Consider the following 13,461-nt stretch of genomic DNA (forward strand, 5'->3'; position numbering starts at 1 on the left):
TGCACATGTACCCTAGAACATAAAGTATAATTTTAAACAATAAGAAAAAGTATAATTTACAAGAGGAAAAAAAAAAAAGAAAACCCCATTGTCTCAGGCCAAAATCTCCTTAAACTGATAAGTAACTTCAGCAAAGTCTCAGGACACAAAATCAATGTGCAAAAATCACAAGCATTCCTATACACCAATAACAAACAGAGAGCCAAATCATGAGTGAAATCCCATTCACAATTGCTTCAAAGAGAATAAAATACCTAGAAATCCAGCTTACAAGGGATGTGAAGGACCTCTTCAAGGAGAATTACAAACCACTGCTCTGTAAAATAAAAGAGGACATAAACAAATGGAAGGACATCCCATGCTCATGGTTAGAAAGAATCAACGTCATGAAAATCGCCATACTGCCCAAGGTGATTTATAGATTCAATGCCATCCCCATCAAGCTACCAATGACTTTCTTCACAGAATTGGAAAAAACTACTTTAAAGTTTATATGGAGCCAAAAAAGAGCCCGCATTGCCAAGAGAATCCTAAGCCAAAAGAACAAAGCTGGAGGCATCACGCTACCTGACTTCAAAGTATACTACAAAGCTACAGTAACCGTGGGTGCAGCACACCAACATGGCACATGTATACATAGGTAACAAACCTGCACCTTGTGCACATGTACCCTAGAACTTAAAGTATAATAATTTTTTTAGAAAGGACAATTTCCTGGTGACATTTAGAAAGCCTTCAAGAAATAACATATCTTGAGATTATATTTTAGGTTGTGTTATTTCTAAGATAGATTTCTATTACCACTGTAATCTTTGTTTTTGCAAATAAATAGTAATTAAATATTTTTGTCTAAATGTTTTTAAATGTTTTGTTTAATTTGGAACAGTGACGTAGGTACATACTTCACTTCCTACAGATGCATTCAGTTACTCTTCCTTGTTATCCTTATCACAGAATATTCAAGATCTGTCTATAGTTGCAGCTTGTGTTCCAGTTGTGAATGATATCAGCCCACGTCTCCTCAAACACTTTTCCATGCTGGTATTACCTCATCCTTCACAAGACATCTTATGTACTATTTTCCAGGTAACACATCTAGTTCATCTTCTACTGAAAAAAATTAATTTCCCAGAATAAGGAAAAATACGAGAACTTAAATCCACTAATATTGAAAGAAAATTACTTTAAGGGGATAGATTTTATTTCCCCCTATGTTTTCTGGACTATTATAATTTGGTTCTACATATCAAAAGCATAAATTATTATGTGTAAAATAAACACTTGTGTATGTGCAATGCACGTTAAAATGTAGATTTTAGTACTTTATCCTCAGAGATTCTGATCCAGTATATCTGGCATGGCATGCAGAAATCTGCATTTTTAACACACATACCCTGGTTTTTGCCAGAATTGATTTGCTCTTTTCATTTTCTTATGGAATTAAAAAAATGCTACACAAACTATTACCTCGGTCTGAATTGGCATACAGGTAGACTTTCTTCTAAAACAGGATGTTTTTCAGGTGTGAACTATTTACCAACTGTATCAGAATTACCAAGTGCTTTTTGAAAACTTGAATTTAAAAATGAATCTTTAAATTTTATATTAAAGAAGAAAGATTCGTGTTGAAGAGTTTCATAATCTTGCTTAAAATTTTTTTTCTAGTTACACTAGATTTCAAGTTGAGTCATCTTTCCAGTAAGATATTTCAGAATTTTTCAAAGAATATATACCTGTATAATCAATCCAGACTGAGGTAATAGTTTTGTCAGTTTACACTTCCCGTAACATCTCATGGAGAGCAAGGAGATGGAAGAATTCCCAGCACACCTGGTGTATATGGAGGGGAAGCATAAATTGTCCCCAGAGAAAACGTATCACATCCCTTCAGAGCATTCAACATACTAGAACCAATTGGAATTTTCTCCAGTTGGCAACCCCTAGAGTGTTTTGTTTTGTTTTCACTAATCTACTATCCTATGTTAAATGGATTTTAATTTTAACATTTAATGAAATTAATCCTCCATTATAGTACACAAGTCTGCTTTTTAGTGGAAGTAGTCAATACCTAAAATTTTTGGCAAACTAAATTATAACATTTCTTTTTAAAGGCTCATTTGGGAATTTATTTCTCCATCAATAACTTCATACCTGAAGTTCAGAAAAGTAAGGATCAGATAATATCTTGTTCCCTAGCTATATACCATCAAGTACGTCAGAATATGTTACCAACTCCAACAAAATGTCACTACATGTTTAATCTTCGAGATATGTTTAAGGTTTGTTTTAATGTTCATTCTCTAGTTTATTTTTTAAAATAAGTTGCTCTCTCTCATACTGTCAACATTAGATTGTTAGAAGGGGAAAAAGGGGAAATGAATGTTGGTTAGTTTTGCTATTTATTAGCAGCTTATCCCATGAGTTTGTTGAAGAAAATTGTTAAAACAATTCCGAGCAAATAATTCAATGATGAAATCCCTAAGAGTGTTAGAATATTGGCTAAGATCCTCAGCAGAGAAAGAAGTGACAAGGTTATAACACAGATTTGGGGTTTGCTTTATTTCTGAGATTTTTTTGTGGCTGTCAGAAAATGAAAGCATGTATGCATTTCATAAACATGCTTGAATTTTCACAGATTTTGCCAACAGTGCTGACTTAGTTATCAGCCATGGCCAAAGAATTTTCAAAATTGAAATGTTAAGAAAATCAATTCTTGAATTTGATATCTTTCTCCCCTGACTGTGGGACTTTAGCCCTAAATAGCACATGTAATCTGTCAAATGGGCTGTAACATTTTTAATCCACATTTAGAATGCTAAAACATATTAACATCAGGAAGTACCTCGATATCACCTGCAACACCCTGCCTCCATGTCAGCACTGTAGTCGAGACTCCCATCCTAGCAAGGCCCCCATTAGATGTGGCTGAGGAGTCCCCAAGTCCCCCTCCCTCTAAGAGTGATTCCAAACCAATTTTCCCTATCTTATCACTTTCCCATCTCATCAAAACTTCAGATTATCACTTGTAGAAATTCACAATTCTTACCTTGGATAATTGCTTCTATTTTTATGGATCATAAACCTGCAAAAATTGAGCCTTCGCTTCACATACTACCCTGCTAATTTTTTTTTAATGTTATTTTTAAATCCCTAACAGCTTCTCCTGGGATTGCTGCAAGCTGACAGGACTGTTATTAACTCCAAAGAGATGGCTGCTCTGCTCTTTGTTCATGAAGTCACCCGAGTATTTCATGATCGCTTAATTGATTTCACTGATAAAAGCCTTTTCTATCGGTTGCTTTCAAAGGAACTTGAGAACTATTTTCAGGTAAATTTACATTTTAAAAATTATTGGCCGGGCGAAATGGCTCATGCCTGTAATCCCAGCACTTTGGGAGGCCGAGGCGGGCAGATCATGAAGGCAGGAGATCGAGACCATCCTGGCTAACACGTGAAACCCCGTCTCTACTAAAAACACAAAAAATCAGCCGGGCATGGTGGTGGGCATCTGTAGTCCCAGCTACTCGGGAGGCTGAGGCAGAATGGCGTGAATCCAGGAGGAGGAGCTTGCAGTGAGCCAACATGGGGCACTGCACTCCATCCTGGGCAACAGAGCGAGACTCCGTCTCAAAACAACAACAACAACGACAGAAATTGTTTTAAGTGGATTATTGGGCAAAATATGTTGCTTCATGAAAGTCCTCAAAAATTTATATAATACTGAAAGAAATGTAATTGTATTAACAATTCCATTTCCACTTGAAAATGTCTAAAACTATAGATATGCTGGAGAGGATAAAATCATTGATGCCTTTGCGCATGCTTTTGGCCCCTTAGCAACCTCAAAACTGTTCATTTTTCTCCAGGACTCGCAGAACTCTCCACTCTCTTGATACTTCAGCAAGATTCCTCATCCTCCTCCATCCCTTTGAACTTTAGTTTTCTTACTGCCTGTCTTTTAATCTAGGTCACAAAGGAATGTGTTTCAATAAACTGATCACACTAAAAGAATGTGACTAAATGGATCAGTGATCTAGGCTCCATTACTAGAATTTTTTGCCATCTCCTTTCAAGAGAATTAAGGAGAACATTTCCTTCCCAAAGGTGGACTCTTTTCTTTTTCTGTCTTCTCTGGTGGTGCCAGCTTCATTCTTCTCATTAACAAAGCCCAGGAAATATGAACATATGTGTGAGTGTGTCTTTATGATAAAACGATTTATATTCCTTTGGAGATATGCCCACTAATGGGATTGCTGGGTCAGATGGTAGTTCTGTTTCTAGAACTTTTAGGAATCACCACACTGTCTTCCACAACGGTTAAACTAATTTCAGTTCCCACCAACAGTGTATAAGTGTTCCTTTTTCTCTGCATCCTCACCAGCATCTGTTATTTTTTGACTGTTTAGTATTAGCCATTCTGACTGGTGTTCAATGGTATCTAATTGTAGTTTTGATTTGCATTTCTTAAAGACAGCTTATTACTATCTTGGGAGAAGTTCCTAAACTCCCTATAAATGCCAACCATAATTCGGTTTTGAGACTTTACCAGACTAAGGAATAGATACAGAGGCAGTAGAAAATGAGCAAGCAAATAGTTAGGGAATTGGATCCTGCCCTAGCAGGGGTCAGTCCTGTGGACAGCAAAAGCGACTACAGTACCCCAAATTCAAGACTATATTGACCAAATCTTTCTTAAGGATGTAAATTATTCCTGTGAGAATTTCAGTTTATACAGTATCACTTAATTGGTCAGTTAGTTGACTTAAAAAAAAAATAAAACTCTAATAATTAATACAATGTGCCAAGCACAGTGTTAAGAGCTTTACATATCATTACTCACTTTAATCTTAATTCATAACACCCTATGATATAGGTCCTGTTATTATCCTCATTTTACAGATCAAGAAACTGAGCAGAGTAAGATTAAGATCTCACCTAAGGTTACCCTGCTAGTTAAGTGGCGGAGTCATTATTCAAACCTAGGATATCTAATGACATATATTTTCAAATTATCATACCATACCACCCCTCAATCTTCAGTTAGCCGTTTGCCAAACAAACATCTTCTGAATGCCTATCAAGAATTCTCAGTGCCAGATAGCAAGTGGGATAAGTGCTGAGGACTACCTAGGACTAGCACGGACCCTGCCTCCACGCACATTACAACCTAAAAAGTGCAATACATTTCTGTAAGTGCTATGACAGACCTATGCACACAATATAGTGGTGGAACAAAGGAGGAAACAGTAATTTATTCCACCTGATTTTAGGAGAGAGGGAGATGGTCAGACTTCAAATAAGAAGTAACCCATGACCTTGGTGTGAAAGATAAGCAAGAATTTGCCAAGTAAACAAGGAAAGCACATGTAGAAACTTGCAGAACGGTAGTGGTAAACTAAGGGAAGATTCTTTTACTCAGATTGTTGCTGGAACTACAAGATATTTCTAGCAACAGGAGTTCTTAACCTGGGATCCACAGACCCTCAAAGGGTTCTTAAATAAAACTATATTCTAATATATTTGGGGATTTTTATAACCCTTATATTTTGCTATATACATTTTAAAATATTATTCTGAGAAAGGATCCGCAGGCTTCACTGTCAAAAGGAGTTTATAGCACACAAAAAAGTTAAGAACAGGTTAGTCCTAGATCCACTGTGCCAGGAGCTTCTCCAACACAGATATATACTATTAGTGTTGATAACAAATAGAATTGTGCTGTTGATGATAGTGTTAAATTCTTATCTTGCAATAGATTCAGTGGACCCAAGAAAACCTGATGAATCACTCAACTGTATTTTTGGACTTCTTGGATATAAACAAGACTCATAGAAGAAAGAGCTATCAGAATACCAATGACTATAATAAACTTGCCAGTGTACTTAATGAATTCCAAATGAAGTTGGGTTCAATTTCTTTGGAGGTAAACCCATATACTATATAAAAATCTGAGGAGTACTATATATGTATATATTTATTTATTTTTATATACAAACAGATACATATATCAAATCAGTATTTTTAAGAGGGGTGTATGTGTGAGAGAGAGAGCGAGAGAGAAAAAGAGAGAGGGGAAGAGATCAGAGAAAAACGTTTACCTTTGTATTTTAAAGCAGACCATTAGAAGTACAGTTTTATGTTATTTCATCTTATTTTGTCTCATTTGATAGGGTATAATTTTAAAGACAAGGTACACAACTGAGGCTATAGGATGCTGAATGAATAGAGTTCATGAAGATAAATGCGAACCAGAGTGTGGCAACAGGGTCCAAAGTAGCAACAAAGGACAGCAAAGTGGTTGTGGCTCTTTACATCTTTCCCATTGTTGTAGGCAATGATGTGTTGGAACAGAGATACCAACAAAATCACACACACTGTAAACCAACTTTCTGCATCTCCTCCTCCTACCACTTATCCTACTTGCCAAGACAGAACAATAGAAAAGCAGCCTAGGCCAGGTGTGGTGGCTTGTGCCTGTAATCCTAGCACTTTGGGAGGCTGAGGCAGGAGGATCAATTGAACCCCGGAGTTTGAGACCAGCCTGGTCAACATAATGAAACCCTGTCTCCACACACACACACACACACACACACACACACACACACACAAATTTAATTAATCTGGCATTGTGGTGCCAGTGCCTGCTTGTAAGTCCCAGCTACACAGGGCTGATGCAAGAGGATCACTTGAGCCCAGGAGGTCGAGGCTGCAGTAAGCCATGATTGTGCCACTGCACTGCACCTGGATGACAGAGCAAGACCCTATCTGAAAAAAAAAAAAAGAAAGAAAGAAAAGAAAAAGGAAGGGAAAGGAGAGGAGAGGAGAGGAGAGGAAAGGAGAGGAGGAAGGAAGGAAGGAAGGAAGGAAGGAAGGAAGGAAGGAAGGAAGGAAGGAAGGAAGGAAGGAAGGAAGGGAGGGAGGGAGGGAGTGAGGGAGGGAGGGAGGGAGGGAGGGAGGAAGGAAGGAAGGAAGGAAGGAAGGAAGGAAGGAAGGAAGGAAGGAAGGAAGGAAGGAAGGGGAAGGGAAGGAAAGGGAAGGGAAGGGTACGGAGGAAGGAGAGGAAGGAAAGAAGGAAGCGAAGGGGGAAGGGAAAGGAAGTAGGGGGAAGGGAGAAGGGGGCAGGGGAATGGGAAGGGGTAGGGAATGGGGGTAGGAAGTCTAAGTACTATTGTTCACCTCTTCATTATCTTCTCTCAATTCTACCACCACCCTTCTAATCCACTCACAAGAATATTCACATAGGGACAATCCTTATTGCACAAATTTACCTTCCCTAAATGTTAATGAAAACCAGCTTACTGATCTAGATCTCTGGATTACTAGTTATTCTTCTTTCTGTAAATAAATTGTATGTAAAACCACAGTGCACATTTGATTTTTCTGTACCTATAATCTGTTTATTTGTCACATTTCCTCTGCTAGCTTTCTCATTCCATGGTGTTCTTCAGGGAAGCCATAGAACACATCACAAGAGCAACAAGGGTTCTTCGACAACCAGGGAGCCACATGTTACTGGTAGGAATTTAAAGTTTTCAAGTGGTTTTAAGTTTGCAAAATAAAATAAATCCCAATAAAATCTACTCTACTTACAGAAGTTTTATTTAGTCACACTTTGTGAAAAATCACAATAACTGAGTCATGGGACAGGACTCTTGTCCTCTCTACCGTTTGTATATGAAATTTGTCAGCAAATAAAAATGGTATTTGTTTTTGGAAGGCATTTGATGTGAATAAAACTGCACCATTACTAGTGTTTGCAGCATTAATACAGTAGCTGTGCAGGTGGATCCTAACTTCAAAAATAGTGCACTTACTTGATTGTTGATTTAGAAATGTGAGTTTTTGCACAATGTTTTGCTTCTCATGAGAACAAGTGGGAGTTAAAATCTTGAAAAATTCCCAAATATCCTTTGAATAGAGAAAATCTTTTGGAAAACTAACTAAAATTTAACATACTTAGCCAATTACATAAAGCATATTAATTACTTTTATTTAATTTATTATTTATGACTAGTTGTTTATTTTATACTTTATAACTGTTTGGTTATTTAATTTGTGCCCTTTTCTCAAAAATAACTTTTTTATATCCAGAACAGCTAGAGCTTTATTTAAACACTCTTTTATTTAAACAGACATCTGCAACAAGATTAATTAAAAGGAATTAAAAATTGGAAAATAGAATTAAGAAAAAATTATGAAGCAAATCTTTCTACCACCAAAACTATTCTTTTACTAACCTGTCTAACTCATAAACGGTATCACCATATATCCACTGGTCTAGCCAGAACCTCCGAGTCACTCAGTTTTGTCACTTTTTCATCACTTGTCACATTCAATTCATCAAGAAGTCCCAGTGATACAACTTGCAAAATGTATTTCAAACCTGCATACTTCTCTGCATCTACACAGCCACCACCCTATTTAAGCCACTGTTATCTTCACCTGGACCACTGTGGTTTTCTGTGTTCCCTAATGCACCTCTTTTCTTCCCCTCAGTCCTTATTACTCTGTCTCCTTATTCTGCTTTACTTTTCTTCCTGGTCCTTAGCATTATCTTATATCATATTACACATTAATTTTTCATTTATAATCATCTGTCTCCACATTTAGAACATAAGCTGTACAAGGGCTATAATTTTTGTCTTATTTCAATTATTAACAGATTATTTTTATATTCCTAAAGTGTATATGCTCTCAGTTTAATTATTTTATCACAAAGTGACTCTTTAGCATGTTTTTTCTTGCAATAGGTACATTTACAAGTTCTCAATTCTAAAATGCCTGAGAATGTATTCAGAGCAGTTTTCAAAAGCCCACACTCAATTGGAACCTGGCCTTAATAGTTTCTCTATAGATGTGTTCTCATGAACCTATCTTCCCTTTCAGAGCCCCTATTAAAAATACAAGGTAAAACATGGCAAATTCCTGATTCCTCTGGTCCTATTACTGTTGGTTTTTTGGTGTTTGTTGTTGTTGTTTGTTTGTTTGTTTTTTGAGATGAAGTTTCACTCTTGTTACTCAGGCTAGAGTACAATGGCACAACCTCAGCTCACTGCAACCTCCACCTCCCGGGTTCAAGCAATTCTCCTACCTCAGCCTCCTGAGTAGCCTCCTGAGTAAGGATTACAGGTGCCTGCCACCACGCACAACTAATAATTTGTATTTTTAGTAGAGACGGGGTTTCACCATGTTGGGCAAGCTGGTCTTGAATTCCTGACCTCAGGTGATCCTCCCATGTTGGCCTCCCAAAGTGCTGGAATTACAGGCATGAGCCACCACACCCGGCCCCCTATTACTATGTTTGCCCAATTAAACATTATAAATAGATCTTCTTCATGGGTCAAGCTGACACTAGGGTTCAATTTTGCAAAACAGTAATTTAACTGAATGCTAGTCTAGCATGTGGAGCTTCTGCAGGGAGAAGCAACTGGAGGGAGTGTAATGACTTAGTTAAGAATATTTAAGACAGAGAATAAATAATAAAATAATGGTTACCTAGATTGGACAGTTCAAATGAGATCAGTTTAATTTGGTAAACAAGTAAAAGAAGAAATCATACATGAATTTTAAAAGTAAATATTACATAGTTCAACTGGATTACATTGTTGAACTACCAGAACTACCAAAGGAAAACAAGAAAACTAATATTAATTAGTATTTCAATTTAAGGCATTGGTTTAAAAGGTTATTGCATACAATCTATCACATAAATGTTCAGTTTTCAACAAAAATTAAAAGACATGAAACAGATAGGAAAGTGTGAGCTATGCATGGAGAGAAAAAATAGGTAATAGGAACTGTCTTGAAGAGGATCTAGATGTTGGACTTGACAGATATCTGAAATACAGCTCTTGTAAATATACTCAAAAAGCCTAAAGGAAAATATATATTTTTTTAAATTAAAGGAAAGCATACAAAAATGACTCTTCAAATAGAGAATACCGATAAAAGGATATAAATTATTTTACAAATTGGAATGTCATGTCTGGGGTTGAAAATTAAAATAAGTGACATGAAAACTGCACTAGAGAGACAACAGCAGATTTAACATGACAGAAAAGAGAATCTATAAACTTAAAAATAGATCTATAAAATGTATCTACACTGAAGAAGAGAAAGAAAAAAAATGAAGAAAAAAACAGAACATCAAAGACCTAAGAGACACTATCAAGTGTATCAAAATATGCTTAACGGGACTCCCAGAAAGAGAAGAAATAGAAGGGGCAGAAAAGATTTCATAGAAATAATGCCCCAATACATTAATCTTCACATCTAAGTTCAATCACGGCCAGGCGTGGTGGCTTACCCCTGTAATCTCAGCACTTTGGGAGGCTGAGGCAGGTGGATCATGAGGTCAGGAAATCAAGACCATCCTGGCTAACATGGTGAAACCCCATCTCTACTAAAAATATAAAAAATTAGCCAGGCGTGGTGGCGGGTGCCTGTAGTCCCAGTTACTCGGGAGGCTGAGTCAGGAGAATGGCGTGAACCTGGGAGGCGGAGCTTGCAGTGAACCAAGATCGCACCACAGCACTCCAGCCTGGGTGACAGATTGAGACTCCATCTCAAAAAAAAAAAAAAAAAGTTCAATCACAGCTCAGGAAAGTCTAAGAAGAGTAAGCACAAGTAGATTAAAATAGATTAACACCTAGACACATCATAGTCTACCATTCAAAGACAAAGAGAAAATCATGAAGGCAGCAAGAGAAAAACAACTTCTTGTGTACTAGGAATTCTCAATAAGATTTACAGCTGACTTCTTATCAGACACAATGGAGACCAGAAGGCATTGGAGCAGCATATTCAAAGATAAAAGGAGGAAAAACCTCAAAAATTTTATGTTAATAAAACTATTTTAAAAATGAAATAAAGACATTTCCAGATAAACAGCTCTGATAATTTGTTACAGAAAATACTAAAGTAAATTTTTAGGGTGATGGTGAAAGACACCAAATGGTAACTTAAATCCATGTGAAGAATAATGAGCACCAGTAAGAGCAATTACATAGGTAAATATAGGGCCGTGTGTTAGTTTTTTACTGACTATGAAACACATTACAGCAAATTTGGCAGCTTAAACAAATTTATTATCTTACAGTTTTGCAGGTCAGAAGTATGACATGGAACCCACTGGGCCAAAATTAAGGTATAGGTATGACTGCATTACTTTCCAGAAGCTCTAAGGGAGAATCTGTTCCTTTTCTTTTACTAGCTTCCAGAGGCTTTCTGGATCCCTTGGCTCATAACTGCCTTTATCCATCTGTAAAACCAGCAACATTACATCTCTTTGACCCTTCATCAGTCATAACATCTCTCTCTCTCTCTGATCAAAGCCAGGAAGGGTTCTCTGCTTTCAAGGACTCATGTGATTTAGACTGGGCCCAGCCAGATAATCTAGGATGATCTCACCATTTTAAGGTCTTTAATCTTAATCATGTCTGCAAAGTCTCTTGCCATGTAATATAACATATTCATAGGTTCCAGAGATCATGATGGGGACATATTTGTGGAAAATAGGGGTGGCAAATGCATTTTTCTGCCTACCACAGACTATGTAAATATATTTTTCTTCTTTACTCTTAACTACTTTAAAAGATAATCAGATGGAATGATAATTCTAAAACTATTGTCAGGTTTATAATATATAAAGATGTAATATATGTAACAATGAATAGCACAGAAGAGGAGGGGGAAATGGGGTTATGTTGAAGAAAACTGTCTATATTTTACTGGAATTATTAGTATTAATCTAAAATAGATTATGATTAAAAATAAAAATAAAATAGATTGTGATAAGATACATAATGTAATTCAGTTATGCAAGATGAACAAGTTCTGGAGAACTAATGTACAGTATGGTAATGATAGTTAACAACACTGTATTATATACTTGAAATTTGTTAAGAGGGTAGGTCTTAATATTCATACACACACACAATGGTAACTATGTAGAGGTAGTGGATATTTTAAATAGTGTGATTGTGATGATCATTTAACAATGTACACATATATCAAAACATCAAGTTGTACACCCTAAATATATGTATAGTTTTTATGTCACTATCATCTCAATAAAATTGCTAAAAATGCTCAAGGAAAAGGGATAGTTTAACTGTGAACCCAAGCAAGTCAGGGCCAAACACACCGATGGCAGACAAGTTTCAAAAAGAACAGAAGGAAAGCAGACCTGCAGGAGGTCCATGAGCCAGAGTTCCAGGCTTGGGACAGCTATGAAGTTTTGTGCCAGGCCCCCAGCCATCAGGCCTGATTCAAAGCCATCGGACCCCTTCTCCTATATGCATTTTAAGGGAATCTTTAGCTTCTTTTCTGTGTAAAGTTCCCATAGAGTTGTCAGAGCTTAGAACCTGTCCAGTGCTGGCAAGGAAGCTTGAAAATTTTATCTTAGTTTAAGTTCCCCCAGAAGAAAACCCTGAGGCAAGTATTCAATGTTAACTTGAGACATGGTCCCAGAAATCAGGTAGAGGAGTGAGAAAGTGAGACACAAAAGAGACGGTAATCAATACAGTATACATTATCGGCCAGTTATTGTTAGCAACTGGAAGTTAATTACATAAGGGAATCTCTAGGAAATGCTGTAGGAAATGTGCCTCAGAAAGGTGAGAGGGCTGAAGTATTTGGCATATCTATGCAGCAATTTCAGTCAGTCATTATTGAGGGTTGCTAAGGGACAGTGATAGTTACTGCAGGGGCAAACATAGAGATGCAGATACTGGTTGATCAACTTTTCATTTGTTTATTGGTCATTCGGGTCTTCAGTGAATCGTCCATTCATGTGCTTTGCCCATTTTTCTATTAGGTTATCTTTTTCTTATTGATTTGTAGGAGTAATATATTCAGATACTAATATTTTCTTCATTATATGTGTGGCAAATATAATTTTCCAGATTATGGTTCATCTTTTTACCTTATGGTATCATTCAATAAATAGTTATTTTAATGTAAAAAAAGAAGAGAACTAAAAATATATATAATAAAAAAGCCAAGAAAACGATGATAGAGCTCTGGAAAATATTTAACACAAAAGAATGGAGAAACAACGGGAAAAAGTACATGAGACATATGGAAAATAACAGTGTGGCAGACAAGCCCCACACTGATCATAACATAAATATAAATGCATTAAAAACTCCAATAAAAATACAGAGATTATAAAACTAGATTTTTTTAAAGAACAAAATCCAACTATATGCTATCAACAAAAGTCACACTTTAGATTCAAAGATCCAAAATGGCTGAAAATGAAAGGATGGAGAAAAATAATCCATGCAAACAATTACCACAAGAAAGTTGGAGTGGGTATACTAATATCTGACAAAGTAGACTTTCAGGAAAAAATTAAGTGTTCTGAGACCAAAAAAAAAAAAAAAGACATGCTATAATGATGAAAGGATCATAAGAGTTGTAAACATATACACACCTAAAAACTTAGTGCCAAATACC

The 13,461-nt window shown here is 36.4% G+C and overlaps 1 protein-coding gene across 9 annotated transcripts in view; it reads left to right on the forward strand.

Moving 5' to 3' along the window:
• Positions 1-13,461, forward strand: part of LOC105478882 (dynein axonemal heavy chain 14) — a 524,402-nt gene that overhangs the window by 377,903 nt on the left and 133,038 nt on the right. For all 9 annotated transcript variants that reach the window (XR_011614730.1, XM_071081203.1, XM_071081205.1 and 6 more), the window contains 5 exons: positions 955-1,086; positions 2,112-2,279; positions 3,158-3,328; positions 5,756-5,923; positions 7,423-7,515. Coding sequence is in view for 8 of the 9 variants with exons in the window: in XM_071081203.1 (XP_070937304.1) it covers positions 955-1,086; positions 2,112-2,279; positions 3,158-3,328; positions 5,756-5,923; positions 7,423-7,515 (732 nt within the window). In the remaining variant the exon portion in view is untranslated. The remainder of the gene's footprint in view (positions 1-954; positions 1,087-2,111; positions 2,280-3,157; positions 3,329-5,755; positions 5,924-7,422; positions 7,516-13,461) is intronic.

The sequence above is a fragment of the Macaca nemestrina genome, chromosome 1, assembly GCF_043159975.1.
Source record: "Macaca nemestrina isolate mMacNem1 chromosome 1, mMacNem.hap1, whole genome shotgun sequence".
In the NCBI taxonomy this organism is placed as follows: Eukaryota; Metazoa; Chordata; class Mammalia; order Primates; family Cercopithecidae; genus Macaca; species Macaca nemestrina.